General features: G+C 45.9%; 1 protein-coding gene across 1 annotated transcript in view; it reads right to left on the bottom strand.

Annotated features, from left to right (window-relative positions):
- Positions 1 to 1,010: 1,010 nt before the first annotated feature.
- AIFM1 (apoptosis inducing factor mitochondria associated 1) overlaps positions 1,011 to 19,323 on the bottom strand; it is a 36,316-nt gene continuing 18,003 nt past the window's right edge. The window contains exons 3-15 of the mRNA XM_059385173.1: positions 19,145 to 19,321; positions 18,889 to 19,019; positions 17,352 to 17,442; positions 12,432 to 12,516; positions 11,726 to 11,802; positions 10,526 to 10,634; positions 9,172 to 9,279; positions 8,739 to 8,827; positions 8,153 to 8,293; positions 5,337 to 5,479; positions 3,515 to 3,639; positions 1,611 to 1,807; positions 1,011 to 1,277 (exon numbers count right to left, since the gene is read on the bottom strand). Coding sequence (XP_059241156.1) covers positions 1,206 to 1,277; positions 1,611 to 1,807; positions 3,515 to 3,639; positions 5,337 to 5,479; positions 8,153 to 8,293; positions 8,739 to 8,827; positions 9,172 to 9,279; positions 10,526 to 10,634; positions 11,726 to 11,802; positions 12,432 to 12,516; positions 17,352 to 17,442; positions 18,889 to 19,019; positions 19,145 to 19,321 — 1,545 coding nt within the window. The 3' untranslated portion in view covers positions 1,011 to 1,205. The remainder of the gene's footprint in view (positions 1,278 to 1,610; positions 1,808 to 3,514; positions 3,640 to 5,336; positions 5,480 to 8,152; positions 8,294 to 8,738; positions 8,828 to 9,171; positions 9,280 to 10,525; positions 10,635 to 11,725; positions 11,803 to 12,431; positions 12,517 to 17,351; positions 17,443 to 18,888; positions 19,020 to 19,144; positions 19,322 to 19,323) is intronic.

The following is a 19,323-nucleotide window of genomic DNA, read 5'->3' as shown; positions in this document are numbered from 1 at the left end:
CATGATCCCAGGGTCCTGGGATCGAGCCCCGAATCGGGCTCTGCTCGGCGGGGAGCCTGCTTCCTCCTCTCTCTCTGCCTGCCTCTCTGCCTAGTTGTGATCTCTCTCTCTGTCAAATAAATAAATAAAATCTTTAAAAAAAAAATTTAAGTCATCTCTATACCCTATGTGGGGCTCAAACTCATGACCCTGAGATCAAGACTTACATGCTCTTCTCACTGGGCCTGCTGGGTGCCCCAAGATTTGATTTTTAAAAGTTCATTTGAAATTTTATTTTATTTTATTTTTTTAAAAGATTTTATTTATTTATTTGACAGACAGAGATCACAAGTAGGCAGAGAGGCAGGCAGAGAGAGAGGAGGAAGCAGGCTCCCCGCCGAGCAGAGCCCGATTCGGGGCTCGATCCCAGGACCCTGCGATCATGACCTGAGCCGAAGGCAGAGGCTTTAACCCACTGAGCCACCCGGGCGCCCCTCATTTGAAATTTTAAAAAAATGAGTTGATTTATGAAACCCTCACTTCTGTTCTCAGGAAATCATCTGTAGAATGAGGTGTGTCTATAAGCCTATTTTCGGCAAAAAGGGTGAGGGAAGAGCAGATTTCCAGTTTGAGGGACGGGGCATGAAGGATCGAGAGACGGGAGTTGAGAGATGACAATCCCTCAAGGATTCAGTCTCCAGGCTTAGCCATGAAGCACCAGGTCTCTGCACCCTTGTTTCTTCGGCAGTAAGTGCCCTTTCTGGCCCCTGGCGGGTCCAAGCCCGTTCTGAGCGGGACGACAGGAACTGTTCCAGGTAAAGCAGAGTCTGCTCCATGTGTTTCTGTGTTCACTCATTTAACAGTGGATGGGGCCAGAGACACATTCAGGGAACTGAAAGCAGCTGAACGTGGAGCAGGGAATACGAGGCTGAGAAAACTCATGCACTTGGTAAGAACTCCAGTGTGCTTGTTCGCTGAGATGCACAACTTTCCTCCCCTCGCCCACCCGTTCCCTTTCAAAGAGAACAGAATTTAATTTAGAAGAATCAGGTTTTATTTAGTGATGTGAACATTAAGAATCTGCCTACATGGTTGAGATATTCACAAAGGACTTTACCATTCAAACTCATACATACAGAGGAAGTGTGCTGAATAAAAAATGCTCCTTTACTCATCCGAGCTGCTGTCAGGGACAGCAAAGTGCTTGCCTGTTGCACTGGGGGGCTTCAGTCTTCATGAATGTTGAAGAGTTTGGCTACTTCATTGAGATCTTCATGTTGCTCACCGTCCTTAATGATCTGAGGGAGAGAGGAACAGTGGGTCACTGGCTTGCTTTGTGTGCGCCAGGCCAGCCTGCACAATGGGGGGGGCCTGGGCCAACGCCCACATCGCCCTGGGAGCTGTGGGAATAGCCCTCTGTTAACCCCAAATGAGTGTATGCCAACTCCCTGGCCACCCAGCCAAGTCCTAACTAAAAACGAAATGCTCCCGAGCCAAGGCTACACCTTTGTTCTGCTTAGGCACGGTCTGACCCAGGTGGACAATGCACAGCAGGGCACCCGATGACGTCCCGGGCGTGTTTTCCGGCCCACAGGTCCCATCTTCCTCAAGGAGCTCTGATGAGTACCCACCTTCCTTGCTATTGGCATTCGGTTGAAGATGTTCCACAGCACGATCCCTACCACCACTTTGTCCCTGAGGTAGAAGATGACACCTTTGCCGTAGTCCTCCCCTTGGGCAGGGGCCTGGGGGACTGCAGGACTGCTGGGAGGAACGGCGATCTCTGAGGCCTCAGACTCTGTCTCACTCTCGGAGCGGATACCAGTCCCTGTGGCCAATCCCCAGAACAAACAAAATCAAAATGAGAGTCAGTTATGAACTTAGGAAATTCTAGAAGGCAAGTATCTTTCGACACCTGCTTCAAGCTGCTCCTAGAGGATTTGTTTTTATGCCCCCGTAGTAAGCACTTAGAAAGTAAAGCCTTCTCCAGCTCCTCTCCATTGGCAAAGCCGACAAAAGCTCTTCCTTGCCGGCCCCAGGGCACGGCGTCAGTCTGACCCAGAACTTGCCTCCCTTACCATTTCTTTTTTTTTTTTTTTTTAGGATTTTTATTTATTTAGTTGACAGGCAGAGATCACAAGTAGGCAGAGAGGCAGGCAGAGATCACAAGTAGGCAGAGAGGCAGGGAGCCTGACGCGGGGCTCGATCCCAGGACTCTGGGATCATGACCTGAGCCGAAGGCAGAGGCTTAATGCACTGAGCCACCCAGGCGCCCCGCCATTTCATTTTAAATGTATGTGTGGATTATTTCCTGGTATCTGGATTTCTTCAAACTGCAGAAGACTTGCTCTTATCCTCTGAGGAACATTTGAGAGCTGCACGATTCAGTACAGTAGCCACTAGCCACAAACAGCAATTTCAATTAAAATTCGTTAAAAGTTAATGAAAATTTAATCAATTTTAACCAAAATTGAATCAAATGTAAAATTCAGTACTCATTTGCACGAGCCACATTTCAAGTGCTAAAAAGCCACATGCAGCTAGGGGCTAAGGTAGTGGGCAGAGCAGAAAGGTCCACTGGACAGTGCTGCTAGAGAGGCCCTCTGGCCAAAGCAGGACAGCGCACTTCCATATGGAAAAACGAAGCGGAGGGGTTTCCTCCTGGGGAGGGGGCATGCTGTCCTCTGAGAACTGTCAGGCTGGCTCTGAACAATTCTGCGCAGGATACAGAGTAGTGCCCCAGAGTTTCTAAGTCCCCGGTTCCCTCTCCTGGATCCGCTTCTCTGGAGAGCGCCAGATGAAGGAGTGGGTGTATGTCATCCACCTGGATTACACAGGAAAAGGACCTCCATGTCCTTATAATGTCTTGTTCTCTCCTTCAAGAACAACCTGTTCTTGGGACGACTCTGACAAGAGGACATGGAGGCTAAGTAACTTCAGCTGGGGTCATGGAAGGAAGAGAGAACAGGTCTAAGAGTTAATGAAAGAGTCATGTGTGGGAGAGAAGTTCATTCCTTGAGAGATGCCTCCCATCTGAAGAAAACCTGGCACTAAGACATGACAAATGGAATTACAGGCAGCTCAAGAATTACTCAGCCCAGTTTTTCACTGCCCAGGGTCTGTGGAGAATAACAGGTCCTACACTAAAGTTCTTGGGATTAGCAGGAGACTAATAATAATAAGGATAATAAAAAATTAAAAAATAAAAATCGCAAAAGTTCCGGTTTTCTTCAGTGCACAGAGCTTCCCAGTCCCTCGAGGCAAACTAAACCAGTGTCGCCGAGAGAGCCACTGCCCGGAGGCTAGGATGAACACCCACCACATCTGAGTCTACGCTCGGACCAGGATACCTGATTTTGCCAGCTCTCAGACCACCAAAGAGTGAGGACTACGGGTTGGGTTTATTTTAAAGCACAACATGAAGAAAGGCTTTCACTGACAGTGCCCTCTGGTCAATACAGAAACCCCTTGTTCAGGAGAATTTGGACCAGCGCTTCTCAACACTCTACCCAGAGAATTAGTTGGGCTTCCTTACCTGACTGCTCTGTGGCAGATTTTGGGTTGTCTTGTGCAGTTGCTTTTGCAAACACACCGACTGTGGGCAAACTACTGTCCACAAGACCAATAGCTTCGTAGCCAACGTCGGGACCCAAATCACTCCTAAGGAAGGAGAGAGAAGAGGGTGTTTTGTCAAGAGGCTGCAAAGAATGACACGGTGGTACATTTTTTAATTTTTTCTAAGACACCACACTTTGGTTCATGCCAACCAAAGAACTTGGTTTGTGCAGCAAGGGAAATGCCAAACTGATCGGTCTGCTTGCCAGGGCATCTGGGGACAATGGTGAGAAAGCATTCCTATCCCAAAGCAGCTTTAATTTTCCTTAAAAAGCCATTATACTTATCACATACCATACGATGATCTACACTTTCGGAAATTTATCCATGCCTTTACCCACTGGGGGGTGAAGGGTTCTTCAAATTTACTATTCACCACTTTCTTTCAACTCAACCTAAAACTGCCTTTCTGATGCTTTAAAGGGTACTCCGTATTTACAGAACTCAGAATCTGAGATCTTTTACAGTTTCATCAATGGACAGTATTTCCTCTGAGACTTCATTTTCAAGGTTTTATTTTAATCTTCTTGGAAACTTTTCCTATCATCATCACACAGTTTTTACTATGCCAGGAACTTCCAAGAGTATTTGTGGCACAGACACACGATGGTTTTGTAATCACGTGAGGCTACTACTCATGGTTTTGTTTCTGGTGCTCTACCTTTTGGCATCATTCAGTAAGTAAGTCAGTAAGTAAAATTTAACGGCAGTGGACATACCGTGTTACACTCATTTCAAGTGTATAACTTAGTGATTTGATGGTTTACACACTGTGCAGTGCTCACCACAGGCATAAGCTACCGTCTGTCCCCTTATGATGCTTACTTGAATATCGTGGACTAAATTCCTTATGCTCTGCTTTTTATTCCCACGTTGTCTTTTCTTGACCACAGAAGCTCACTGGACTGGTATCTTCAGGGAACGGTCTACAAGGACTTCCTGGATGCTGGTCTGGAGACCTAACTGAAAATTATCTAGCTATGGACTCTTTTGTTCCTAACTGCATTATCTTATAGGTGTTGACCCTGAAACCCAGCTGTTATGATTCTGCTGCCTGCTCACAAAACTGTGTGTGATTTTCCTGAAATGTATTCTCACCAGCTGAAAATTTTCCCCAATAGAAACTGCCTAGAGGCTTCTGAAACCGTGAAGTTTTTTATGTATCCCACCTTTCAACGAGAGGAGAGTGTGCCAAGTAAGGTCAATGCCAGCACTCAGGAATGTCCCTTGCTAACTTTTTGCTATCCAGACAACGGCCTATAGATGCCTGACTTTGAAATGCTGGTCTTGAATGGGCTGTCTAATGTAATCTCTACACCCAACATGGGGCTCAAACTCATGACCCCACGATCAAGAGTTGCATGTTCCACTGACTGAGCCAGCCGGTTGCCCATGGACTGTCTTCTGACAGTACGTTGGGCTCATTAGCACCAAAGAACAAATGACAATACAGTGCCAGCTCTAGCTAAGAGCACACATTTGTACTGCCGACCATAGCTCAAAACCCCAAGCTGATTTTACCAGAAGTGCTGATGACGCCTCCACTCATTCACCTGTAAGCTTAACTTACAGGTGGGGCCTTCTACCAGAAAGCTGCTTTGGTGTAGAATGCATGGGAACATGATGGAAGTCTTCTCCTCTCTGTATGAGGCTAACTGGCCCACATGGAAACCAAACTGTAACTCTGGTTCCATTACTTCTGTGTTCTAACCAGTTCAGTCCATAAAGCACAGAACTATTACCAGAACATCGACTGATGCCAGTATGGCTTAGCAGCTCCAGTCATATTTTCTCCGGCCAATCTTCCACTCACAACAGCGTGATCATGGTGCTCTACCCGCCTCCTACCCAATTTTATATCATAGAAGCATGCAGCATCTCCTGCCTTTGAAAACAAACACATACATGAGCACATGGTAAATAAAAACAAAAACAAAGACAGAACATACATTTCGAGGGCTTAAAAAGAGCCCTTGTGCTGTTAACTAATTAGTGTTTTCTATTTACAGGCCAGAATTGCACCCATACTTACTAAAAAAAGTTGAGATTCCATTTTTAAAAAACTATTCTATGCTAACCCCCCCAAACAAAAAACTATTCTATGCTTCCACAAAGTGCACCTCAATTTTCTATGCTGCAGCACACACCTATTTCTTCTCTCATTCTGCCCTTAGCAGAGACCGATATTTAATAACCATGACTTGCAAAACATTCTTTCCTATGCACAGAAACCAGTTTGTAGGTGTGAGACCGCCTCTCACCTAGAAATCTTTTCCAAGATAAGATTTTCTTTCGGTCATTCAGTATCTATTCCTTCATTCACCAAATATTTATGGAAAACTTATTTCTGTACAAAGCATTATACTGTCTGGGTGGCTGAGACAAACCTGACCTCCACGTTGCCCACAAAGAGCATATAACCTAGTTGAGGAAGATGCAGCATCGTTCCTCACTGGAGTGCAATGCAGGGTACCACGTGACAGGTACAGATCAAGCAGAGAGAGCCTCTGGCTGGAGGTGAACAAGGCCAACTTCCCTAAGGATGTGGCACGTGAGTGCTCTAACCCTTTGTGGCTATTCAGATTCCCCCAGGGCAACCTCAAATATCCAGCAGCATGTGAACAATGCTGAAATAAACTATGAAATCCACTTGGTGGTCTATTATACAGTCTTTAGGATCTGAAGCAACATGGAAAATACCTTAGAATGGTATAAGTAAAAAAAAAAAAAAAAAAAGAATGGTAAGTAAAAAGGAAAAGAACACAAAGGTTTACTGTAGTACACTCACCATGACCATCTATAACAAAGGGAAAAAAAACCTATTCAGAAGAAAATGAAGGGAGGGAAATACACCAAAATATTGGTGGCTGCTGTAGGTGATTCCCCCCCTCTTTTTTTTCTTCCCCCTTTCTCATTCTTGTCTATGTCTTCTATATTGAATGCATATTGCTTTTTTAAAGATTTATTTATTTTAGAGAGGTGGGGAGGGGGCAGAGAGGGAGAGAGAGCCTCAAGCAGACTCCCCATAGAGCAGGGAGCCCCATGCGGGGCTCAATCTCACAACCCCGAGATCATGACCTGAGCCAAAATCAAGAGTTGGATGCCCAACGGACTAAGCCACCCAGGTACACCTACATAGTGCCTTTTTTTTTTTTTTTAAGATTTTGTCTATTTATTTGAGAGAGAGAGATACAGCAAGAGAGGGAACATAAGCAGGGGGAATGGGAGAGAGAGAGAGGCAGACTTCCCGATGTGGGAGCAGGGAGCCCGATGTGGGCCTTGATCCTAGGACCCTGGGATCATGACCTGAGCCGAAGATAGACAATGACCCAGCAACCCAGGTGCCCCTACATGTTGCTTTTATAACAAATTTTTAAAAATCCAGTATATTCTAGGCACACATGGGTGGCTCAGTCTGTTAAGCATCTGATGTGTGATTTCAGCATCAGATTTATTTATTTTTAATTTTTTCAATTTATTTATTTTCAGAAAAACAGTATTCATTATTTTTTCACCACACCCAGTGCTCCATGCAATCCGTGCCCTCTATAATACCCACCATACCCACCACCTGGTACCCCAACCTCCCACCCCCCCACCACTTCAAACCCCTCAGATTGTTTTTCAGAGTCCATAGTCTCTCATGGTTCACCTCCCCTTCCAATTTACCCCAACTCCCTTCTCCTCTCTATCCCCCCTTGTCCTCCATGATATTTGTTATGACTGGAAGAGATTATGCTGAGTGAAATAAGGCAAGCAGAGAGAGTCAATTATCATATGGTTTCACTTATTTGTGGAGCATAACAAATATCAGGTTCCTAAGATTTAGCCCCAAGACAGGCTCTGCACTCAGCAGCAGGGACTCTGCTTAGGACTCTCTCTCTTTCTCCCTTTGCCCCTTCCCCTGCTTATGCTCTAAAATAAAATAAATCTTAAAAAAAAAAACCCAGTACACTTTATCTTTAAAAAAAAAAAAAAGCTTTGAGGGAAAAAAAAAACCTTCACAGTTCCTATGTCCTTAGTTGCAGAGTACCTAATCAAACACAATACATTTGTAATGATCTAACAATGGGGAAATTACCTCATGGTTCCTACATACTATAGTCTTGTTTGTGTCATAACAGATTTTTTAAAACAGCTAAAAATAGTGCTCAAGGATAACGAAAACTGAGTTATTTCCCCCCTTAGAGAATTTTATAAAACTGCCTCATCCTCCATTCCCTGGGCTCACTTTCGGGCAAAGCGAACAGCAGATCCATCTGAAAGCTGGGCACATGCCCATCAGGGCAATGGCGATGGCGGCTGCCAACCATAGAATGGGAAGAACTCTATTTCTGTAGGCGCACACACTGTTCATTTCCTTTTCCACTAGCTTGTGGCATGAAGCCATACCTGATCTTGTAAATCAAGCAGTGAAGTTTTTGTTCTTCATCCTCAGCCTCCAAACATTCTGCCTCTATCTGGGCAAGGTGCTACTGAGCTTTTGCACACTGCCAGGCAGACTTGCTCACGGGCTGCGGACAAGGAGCCATTCCTGCTCGTGCTGTAGCACACTTACCACCCAGATGTTGGAGCGCGCTTGGAGCTCTGCATTTACCCGGAAGCCACCAAAATCTGAGTCTATCTCTAGTCCGCCTGTCTTGGCTAACTCAACGTTGGGTTCCAAGCCCACAGCTGCCACTATGTGGTCAGTTTCTACCTGAGGGGGAAAAAATAAATAATTCAGCCAATTACCACAGTTTCCAAGTATGTCTATGGACATAGCAACTGAACATTATTTTACTAGGAACTGGAGCTTTAAAAAAAAAAAAATCACCGATTAACTTATATAATTCTGGTAAACAGATTTAAAGGTCTACTTTATAAAATTCCTCCAAACACAAATATACCCCACATCGTCAGAACAGAAAGCTGCCACCCTTGAAAGGTCTCAAAAAATCTGTGATACAAATGGGAAGGGAAAGTGGTTCACAGATGTCTACTCTGGCTCTCATCATTCTTATTTTAATGGAAGGAACAGTTCATTCAGAAAATTATGAGAGTGTTAATGGTGGCTGCCACGAAAACTACTGTTATCGAATGAAGGAATAAAAATGAGGAAAGGGGGGGGAGAGGGGAAGGTCTGGCAGCCTTCCCCTCCTTACCTTCCGGCCGTCTTTCAACTTGATGAGTAACTTGCCACCGCTGACTCCAACTGATTGCACAATAGCATTGGGAAGCACCTTAACCCCCTCTGTGAAGGCAAACAAGACCTGAGGCTGAGCCTGAGAGCGTCCCACCTTCATGACAAGAAGGGAAGGTGACTAAAGGCACCCCCATCATAAAGCCAGTAATCATCAGTACGTAGGCAGCCTTGGGGAACCACAAGAACGCACACCCACAGCTCATTTTCAGTACTTCCGGGAATTTTGTGCATCAAATTCAGAACACCTACAGGAACTTGGCTGAGTGGAGAATGGTGGAAATAGTTCACCTGCCAGGCGATATGGCATATGTCAAGGGGATTCCCAAAGAAGCCAACTTTGGATTAGGGCTCACTCAAAGGAAAGAGCAATAGCATATGGAAAGTCTCTCTACCTCGTCTGACTTTTTCCATGGTCCAGTTGCTGAGGTATTCAGGGAGGATCTTTCCCATATTTCCTTTCTCAGGGAAGAGTTGAATCACTTCTGTACCCAAAGCTCGAGCTGGGAAGAAGAAACAGAGTAGGTAGAGCAGGAGGCAGAAGCCAATCCTGCGAGGACAGGAAGAGAAGCGATGGAGTGGCAGGTAGCCAATCGTGACACACAGGGCAACGCTGTGACCTAGGCCAGAGCTACTATTCGTGGGGCACTGGGGCACGAGGGCACTGACAAGGCAAATACAACAGGTACCAGAACTAAGTGCATTACATCCAGGCAGCAGCTCAGGCTCACGCCTGTGCCTCTGGCCTGTGAACAGAAAGCACCCTCCTGAGAAGATGGCCTGATTTCACATAGCCGAAAACCGACATTGAGGAAAATGGCTGCCATCAAACATTCAAACCAGAATATATAGATCGGTTGAACTGGGAACCATCATATGTCTGAAGAAAGTGTGACTTTTACAAGGAATAAAAATTCAAATATACATACAACTCTGTAGTCTGCATTGCCCTTATCATCCCAATAACTTCCTTTCCTTAATATTTTCTTTTTTTTTAAATGATTTTTTGAAAAGATTTATCAGGGAGCGCATGGGTGGCTCAGTTGGTTAAGCGTCTGCCTTTGGCTTGGGTCATGATCCCGGGGTCCTGGGATTGAGCCCCACATCAGGTTCCCTGCTCAGCAGAGAGTCTGCTTCTCCCTCTCCCTCTGTGTGTGCCTGGACTCTCTCTCAAATAAATGAAATCTTTAAAAAAGTAAAAATAAAAGATTTATCAGATGCTTAACTGACTGAGCCACCCAGGCGCCCCTAAAGATAAAAATTTTATTTTTAAGTAATCTCTATACCCAGTGTGGGCCTCGAACTCACAATCCCCAGAGCAAGAGTCACACACTCTACCAACTGAGCCAGCCAGTCACCCCTTTAATACTTTATTTCTGAGGAGTCCTGGCTTAGAGGCTAGAGGAAGGGAAAGAAAGCATTTCTGTTCAGTTGCTCAGATGATAGCTTTTTGGTCACTAAGGGATTCCTCACGAGAACTAAGCTCAGTGCTTAGCTTTTCACCACATACATCTTTTCTTTTTTTATAAGCAAACTCTACCCCCATCATGGGGCCTGAACTCACATCCCCGAGATCAAGAGTTGCATGCTCTACCGACTAAGGCAGCCAGGCACCCCTTACCACATAAATCTTAATCAAACTCTTTCTACTGATCCTGGCAAATGCTTCCCTGGAATTTGTTAGAGCCCCAGGAAGAACAGGATATAAAACCAGAGAAAGAAAAATCGACATCACCACCCAGTACTCACCCTTTCTGCCAAGAGCGCAGGCCAGTTCGCTCCCAAGGAAGCCCCCACCGATTATCGTAATTGACTTGACTTCCCGGGAAATCTTCTCTAAGGTTCTGAAGTCTCCAATCTGCAGGATCATACCAGTTTAGTCCACTGATTTCCCAAAGGGACATAGGATAATAACAAGAAATATTTTCTGCTAGATCTTTGACATGTAATTTGCACATAAAATCTCCTTGTATGAAGTGGCTCAATTACAGCCTCTGTAACTGACGTAAATTTCTCTCTCCGCTGGAATATTCCTTCTAGCATCAGTGGTTCTCGATCGGGGGCAGTTTTGCCCCCTCTCCCTCAGGGGACATCTGGCAATTTCTGGAGACATTTCGGGTTGCCACAGCTGGGGGCAAGGACGTGCTCCTTGCAGGTAACGGGCAGAGGCAGGGATACTGCTAAATGCCCTATTTGCACAGGCCAGCCCCTCACAAGGAACGGTCATCCAGCCCAAATTGTCAATGGCGCCAAAGGCTGATAAACTGCATTTGATCAAGAATTGAAAGGATGGGGCGCCTGGGTGGCTCAGTGGGTTGAGCCGCTGCCTTCGGCTCAGGTCATGATCTCAGGGTCCTGGGATCTGGTCCTGCATTGGGCTCTCTGCTCGGCGGGGAGCCTGCTTCCCTCTCTCCCTCTCTCTCTGCCTGCCTCTCTGTCTATTTGTGATTTCTGTCAAATAAACAAATAAAATCTTAAAAAAAAATAATTGAAAGGATGATACCAGTATTCTCAAATACCCTAAGAATGCCTGGAACATTTCCGCAGGGGTCAAGAGTAAAGCACAGCCTTAAGAAACAAAGCTCCCCCTTCCTTTTTCACTTAGGTACTCAAGAGTTTTCTCCTCAAAGGCTCTGCAGTAGCATTTGCAATGCAAAATGCCAAGAGGCTATAAGGAGTTCCAATGACTCAAAAGCATCAGGAAAAAAAATACAGAAGGGCAATCGGAAGGAACTACAGCAAGCAATCAAAAACACTAGATGTATTTTTTGCCTAGGAGCTGAAAACCCTCCAGTGAGGTATTTAAGGTGCAGAGAGAGGAAGTGACTTGCTCAAGGCCAGAGACCAAGTCTCCCATAAATAGAACTCCCACCTCCCTAACTTGGGGACCACGTGATTATGCTACCTCTTCAAAAATCAAAACAATGAAAGCACTAAACAGACAATTACCTTTCTGAAAAGCGTGGTTCTACTCTTCACCTCTGCTCCAGCTCTGTCAATGGCAGACAAACTTCTTGGAGTGCCTCCTGGAAATAGGAGCAGGAAAACCCTTTTAGCTCAACAAGTGGGAAGCTAGTCCAAACAAGCCCCCCCCATGAAGTTGGCACTGTGGCCCCCTCAGCACCCACAGGGCCCAGAGGCTTTGTGTCCCTTCACCTGGCTTCTCAGCAGGCTTCTGTCAATTTCCCTGGAGAAGCCATTAGTGGGCTCTCTACAAAGGGCCCGCCCTCCCCAGAGATGGACACAAGGCTCTGTTTTTTGCTTCCCTAAATCCTTCTAGGGGCATCACCAGAAAGCATGCTATGTTCCTTTAAGGGACTGCTTCAGTCTCCTCTCTTTCTTGATTTCTGATTGGAACTGGAAAAGAAGCCATGAGGCTGTATCCCTTCCAGGGCGCAGGGCAGAGAGCAGAGGGCAAGGGCTAAGCGGGGAGAGAAAAAGGCCATCTTCTTCAATACCCATCCGTGCCCACCTTACCCAAAGGGGCAGCAAGGATACTCCAGAAAGGTTGCTGATCAGAGGCCTGTCATTAGCTAGGCTTTGCACCAAGAGAAGACACCCACTTCTTTTTCTTAAGGTTAAGTAATGCCTTCTGTACTAAAACTCAAATGAACTATACCAGGGAAGAAATCCACCTCGAGAAATAGTCAGTCACCTGTTGCAATCAGGCACTTTTCATAGGTTATCTGAGAGCCATCGTTAAGTTTCACCATGTTGCCTCTCACGTCAAGCTGTACTACCTGGGACACACACAGACAGATGAGTTAGCTTTAAACGTCTTTTTATCAAGACATAATTCACTACACACTTACCACGTTAAAGTGTACGAATCAGTGGTTTTCAGTATATTCGAAAGGTTGTGCAACCATCACCACTATAATTACAGATAATTTCCATTACCCCAAAACGGAACCCTGTACCTTCAGTCATCAGCCCAGTGAGAAGAATTCGTTCTTGACCTAGGGCGATCCTTAAGAAACCATTTCTAAGTAACCACTGGCACCACAGTCTCTGGTACCCAGTCTCTCCAAGTGGTCATAGCTTCTTAGGCAGTCAACATTAAAACAAATCCCTGCAGTCCCCAGAGTCCCTGTCCGATTTGTGGAAATGGAGAACAGAGACAGACTTTTCTGCTTGGTTTTTCTGGAAACCTTACTTTTTTGTTAACAACACTCCTGCATCTTCCAACATTTTTACAGGAGATTTAGTCTACCTTCTACCCTTCGCTAGAACTCAGCTCTCCTGCCAAGGACAGCTCACATGTAGAGACTGCTCATTCACCCACACTCCTCCCCTAGCACACCCAGGGGCAGGGGTGCTGACTACTGTGGCTTCTGGATTCGTGTGCCCTCACACCCCTCTGAGAAGCACCCACCGACATGCTACCAGTCACCTCTATGCAGCCGTCTCCCGGTCACTCCTCAGTCCCTGAAGACGTTGGAAGCTGGCTCCTCCTCTTCCTCCGAGCCACATCCGGGATCCCATCCCTTGAAGCTCTATTTCTACCTTGAATTTCCCATTTTGGGGGTCACAGTTTTCCATTCTTCCAGCTTTTTTTCCCAGTCCCGCTGTCACCCATACTTGCTTTTGATTTTCTCTGCTTACCCAGTGGGCTGTTTGATTCCAACCAATCTGGGCCCATGCTAGATCACCCAAACTGTTCTCCTGCTACTGCCTCTAATTTCCTCGCAACCTCCTCTTTCTCATGGTGAGGAGCTTGAGATCTGGAGTTAGAGAGACTAGAGATCCAGTCTCTGCTCTCTTTTCTCCCAGCTGCCAGACTATTAGTTCAAGACATACTTATTAAAAACCTACCATGTCAGGGACTACGCTAAGTGTTGGGGACATGACAGTGAGAAAAACAGATACCTTCCCTGTCTCCAGAGTCTAGTAGCCAAGGCAGACCATTTAACATACACAATCAAGAGGGAGAAATGCTCTGATAAGGGCAGTACGGGTAGCTCTACAAACATGTGACAGGGCCCTCCACTGAGCCTTCTGGAGGCAAGGACATGAACTGACTGTATGGGTGAGTAGCTTCTTTAGCCTTTGGTTTGTCCTTGGGTAAGCTATCTCTTCAACCCAACCCCACTAACTCAACCATCACACTGTTCACTCTCAGATAACCAACCACCTGGTACCCTAGTTTATTGCAAGAACAAGTGAAGCCATTAGATGTGATCTTCCTCAGCTTCCCACCTCCCAACCCCTGGAAGAAAAACTTTACTTCCTTCCTTCCAGCTTCCGGGATGAGGTGTCCTTTCTGTGCTGTTTCTGTGCCTGAACCCCATTCCCTTCTTTTCTGGCCCAGAACCATCTCCTCAGGCAAATTCATGATCTATCATCCATTGGAAAGGGGCCATAAATAATTTGAACAATAATGTATTCTCCCACAATTTATTCCCACCATCACATATACTCACTTACCTCCTTTCAGCATATAAAACACCCCCGCTTCCTTCCCAACATATAGAACTTAAAAGTCTCATCTATCATAACAACAGGCTTAAAGTCCAAGGTCTTCAGGATGATCTCTGCATTGGTTTGGGGTGTGGATTCTCCTGATACAGAGATTTATGGACTAAAATGGTAAGTTATATCACTTAGACACTCAATTTATAATGTTGGGAAGGTAACATTCAACAAATATTCCCACTAAAAGAGGGAAGAATGGGGCGCCTGGGTGGTTCAATGGGTTAAAGCCTCTGCCTTCAGCTCAGGTCATGATCCCAGAGTCCCAGGATCAAGCCCCACATTGGGCTCTCTGCTCAGCAGGGAGCCTGCATCCCTCCCTCTCTCTGCCTACTTGTGATCTCTCTCTGTCAAATATCTCTCATCCCCTGCTTCTCTGCTGACATCTGAGGACTTCGCCTTTGGTCTGTCCTGTCCTGAGTCCCACTTCTTTTTTTTTTTTTTTAAGATTTTATTTATTTCTTGGACAGACAGAGATCACAAGTAGGCAGAGAGGCAGAGAGAGAGGAGGAAGCAGGCTCCCCGCTGAGCAGAGAGCCCGATGCGGGGCTCGATCCCAGGACCCTGAGATCACGACCGGAGCCGAAGGCAGAGACCCAACCCACTGAGCCACCCAGGTGCCCCCCGAGTCCCACTTCTGACTCTACATCCTCCTCGAGCTCCTACCAATTGGTGTCTCCCTTTTCTCATTTAAACTTTCTGAAGGAGTCCTTGATCATTCTTGAAACTCTCCAACCTCGCTCAGCCCCTGTCCTGGGCTTTCTCTTCAACTTCTTTCCTAGTTCCTCTGTGGTCTCATCTTCAGCCTCCCTCCTAAAAGTTGGGGTCCGCAGGGTTCCATCCTTGTCCCACTCCCCTCTGACTGCAAAGTTCTCCACAGATGGCCTCTGTGGAGATGGCCCACTCTCACGGTTTTAACTCCTACACATTCCCGGATCTCTGAGCCCAGATCCCTCCTCTAAACATCACAGTCAACTATCCAACTCACAGGCCAACTCCACAAATATATTCCATGTCACACTTAACAGTCCAAAACGAAGTTTTCTTTCCCCCTTAAATGAGGTCTTCCTCCTGTAACATCTCTCTCGGCTGGGGCTATACCACCCCCTCCCATACAAGCCGGAGATCAGAAAGGCATCGTTGCCTCCTCCCTCTTGCTCATGTTCCACCTTCAATCTATCACCATGCCCCATCGAGGCCGCCTTCTAAGCATGTCTCTGGTCTGTCTCCCACTCTCTGTCACCTGTCAGGAAACTATACAATGGTGTTATTAAGAGCTTGGGCTCTGGAGTCAGAGACAGATTTGGGCTCAAATTCTGTCTCCCCCACATATTAACTATATAATCATAGGCAAGTTAGTTGACCCTTTCTTTAAAGTAAGCTCCAGGCCCAGCATGGACCCCAGTGTGGGGCCTGAACTCACAACCCTGAGATCACAACCTCGGCTGAGATCAAGAGTCCAGCACTAAACTGACTGAACCACCCAGGTGCCCAACAGTTTATCTCTTTTTAATCTCAATTTCTTTCTCTATAAAATGACAATAATAATAGTACCTACCTGATAAGATTATTATGAGAAAATGAGATAATATCTGTAAAGCTAATATCTGTTAATATCTATAAAGAAAATATCTGTAAATATCTGAGATAATTATCTGTAAAGATAATATCTGTAAATTTTAAAATTATGTTTACTGCTACTGCTACTTCCTCAGCGCCATCACCACCACCACCACCACCGCCGCCACCACCACCGCTACTACTGTCCTAATTTGGGCTCTATCATCTCTCGCCTAGATTATTACAATGTCTTCAAAATGGTCTACCTCTAGTCTGGTCCATCCTCCTCAGAGCCAAAAGGATTACTTAAAGTTCAGTCTGTTTTATAACCGTGTTTAAAATGCAAGAGACCCTCAGTGCCCATGAAGTAAAGGTCAAGCTCTTCTATACAAGAGAGCGCTCCACAGTCAGGCCCCAGCATAACTTCTCAGTTTCATCTTTTGCCCTTCTTTAACTTATACTTTCTGCTTTGTCAGTAGCTAGCTGCTTGTTTCTCTGCACAAAAGGTGCTTTTTCATACCCCCATATCTTTGCTTATGCTGTTTTCTACTTGAATTCGCTTCACTTACCACTGGTGAATTCTTCGTCATTCCATACAATTTTCCATCCTGTAAGAAGTCATCCTCCAGGAAGCCTTCCCTGAAATCACCTCTATACCGGGCTTGTTTCCCAGTAATTCCCACAATACACTGTGCCCATCTTTTTTACTCCATATCTATGTGTTATGATTATCTGTTCGTTTTTGCTTAAATACTGTTAGGCCCTAAAGGGCAGGGCCTGTTGTGTTATTTACACACAGAGCATACTTTATACATACTGTCTCATTACCAGCTTATCCATAAACCTATATCCACCTCATCTGCCTATGTCTCCTTCTAGAAGAAGCAGGCTTATGCCTAGCAAAGGTCAATTCCTCTACTTGTGCTCTGGATCCCATCTACTCTGGACTTTGCTCCTTCTGATAACCCTTCCCTCTCCACTGGAACGCCGCCATTGGTTTACAAATACACACTAGCACCTCCCATTAACAAAAATGAAACATACCACAGCAAAACAAAACCCACCTTGGACCCCACAAATGCCCTCCAGTCACTGCCCCCATTACTCGGGCATTCACTTTTGTAAAGTCTAACGGTATTTCCCGTGTTGACATAATGCCTAAATTATTTTACTACCCTGAATAATATACCGCTGTCAATCTCTTGTCATCAATAATCCCAAAGAAATGTTAGTGTGGAAAACAGGAAGACAAAGGAAGGGCAGAGGAGCAAATCTGGAGAAGGAACAGGTTCAGAGTCAATGATCTCAGTAGTTTGACTTCTCTGGGAAAGTTTAGTTGACATGCTACTCTAGGCTTTGAGATTAGTGCTTCCCCCAGGAAGAAATAATAAGCAGTGAAGACAGGCGAGAACAAATCTAAAAGGACTCGATCCTTCTTTAATGAACTACAGTGGCAGGACAGACACAAATGGCAATGGGAATACAAGTCTCCATTCTTGGGGCCCACATGGAGTTGGACAAGGGGCACGGCTTACTAGCTCACCTTCTTCCCAGTGAGGACGGCCACACCACCATTCTCAATATGAGGCAGATCCTGAGCAGAGACATAGAAAGAAGGTGGCTGGAAATATATGCTGTACAGAGAAGAAGGAGAAAATACCATAAACACCTGGAACTGCCATCAACTTCTCCCATAGCTCTAGTAAAGTTGTTTCAATCATGAAAACCTTTAGAAACATTTTGCAGAGTAAGTTTTCAAGCCCACTAAATCTTGGTCATGACTTATTTACACAGAGGTATTTTAGACTAGTGGTTCTCACCTGGGGGCAATTTGGCAATGTCTAGAGATACTTCTGACTGTAACAGCTTAGGGGGGAGGGAGTCTTCTGGTATCTAGTGGGTAGAGGCCAAGGATGCTATTAAACATCCTACAATGCACAGAACAGCCCCCACAACAAAGAATTATCCAGCCCTAAATGCTGATAGCACCAAGTTTGAGAAACCCTGCTCTGGATTTAGGTTCAAAATTAGAACAGGAAAGGGCGCCTGGGTGGCTCAGCTGGTTGAGTGTCTGACTACTGATTTTGGCTCAGGTCATGATCTCAGAGTCATGAGATCAAGCCTTGTGTCAGGCTCTGTGCTCAGCATAGAGTCTGCTTGAGATTCTCTCTCTCCCCCTGCCCCTCTGTCCACTGCACACTCTCTTTCTCTTAAATAAATCTGAAAGAAAATAACAAACCCCCACCCCAAATTAGAGCAAGAACACCACCCAGGGAGCTGGTATTCACACATCCACCTAAATGGGTTGTTCAGAATGGTGCTGGTCGAAGGACAGCTAGGTCTAGCTCCTGAGAGGGCTTTGCCTCAAAGAGCACACATTAGCTGTGAGATACTAATTAAGGGATGGCTAACGTAATTGACAGTACGCACCCTGCTTGAGAACAGAACATGATAATGGGGATGAGGGAGGTGGGTAGATCTGTAAAACTCAGTCTAGTAACAAAGAGGTCACTAGTAAGAAAAAAACTGGAACCCAAAAACATGGTACTGGAATCAAGAGATCCATGGAGTTCTATAGAGGGAGAAGGTTTCTGGACCCATCTTTCCAAGTCTTTCAGGCAAACATTTTAATAAAGAGGCTCTTCCCAACGGTGTTCCCACACTCTAGTACCACAATTCTGCATGCCTGCTAGGGTGTCAAGGAAAATGCCAGAGAACAGTGTCTTGTCTTTTGCTTTTACTGGAGACGCCTCAGCAAGTGTAACGTAAGGAAGTGACAACACAGCCAAGCTGATCTTCATGGCAGAAGTCTAGAAGAAAGGTCCTGGAAATAGGCGCACTAGTCCTGCAGAAGCCAACCTTACAGCTGCACTTGTTGGCAGATCAGGTAACAGGATCCAGGACGCCTGCCACGGGAGCCTGCTGCCTCTACGCTGTGCCGAGTGTGCACCACAGCGGACTCCAGTGTGCAGCCGAGGCAGCTCTCCTATGCACCAGACGTGGTCTGTGCAGACTCCTGACCAATGCCCTGTGCTTTGTTCAAGTTGCCGGTCAGGCCCATTTTACAGAAGTGAACGCACCTTCTCTCTTTTCCATTCCACTGTCTGAATCGCAGCGTCTTTGTGACATTCGGATCATCTGAAAACCACAGTTCTTTTGAAAGAGGAGGTCGCATGTATGGCAGCTCAGGATCTTCAGACACAATCAGGACCTTTGGACAGAAAATAATGATACTCATCACAGCCAAGTCATTTAAGAGGCGGATGTCAAAGTGCTGCCCCTGGCTAAGTGCTAGCAGACTACCCTCCGTGCCAAGCAGAAGAGTGTGTGCCTTACCCTGGCCCCAGGATCCCGGGCCCGGATGGATCTGGCTGCAGCAAAAGCAGCGGTGCCTCCCCCGATAAGCAGGAATGGAACGTGACTTGGTACCCTGACTTGAGGAACTGGTTCTCCTTCTGGAGCTGTAAGCAACACACCAGACAGGATGAATTTTCTGAAAATCTCAGATGACTCCT

Source organism: Mustela nigripes, chromosome X, assembly GCF_022355385.1.
Source record: "Mustela nigripes isolate SB6536 chromosome X, MUSNIG.SB6536, whole genome shotgun sequence".
Classification (NCBI taxonomy): Eukaryota; Metazoa; Chordata; class Mammalia; order Carnivora; family Mustelidae; genus Mustela; species Mustela nigripes.
The sequence above is the reverse complement of the archived record's forward strand: the minus strand, read 5'-3'. Positions and strand labels throughout refer to the sequence as shown.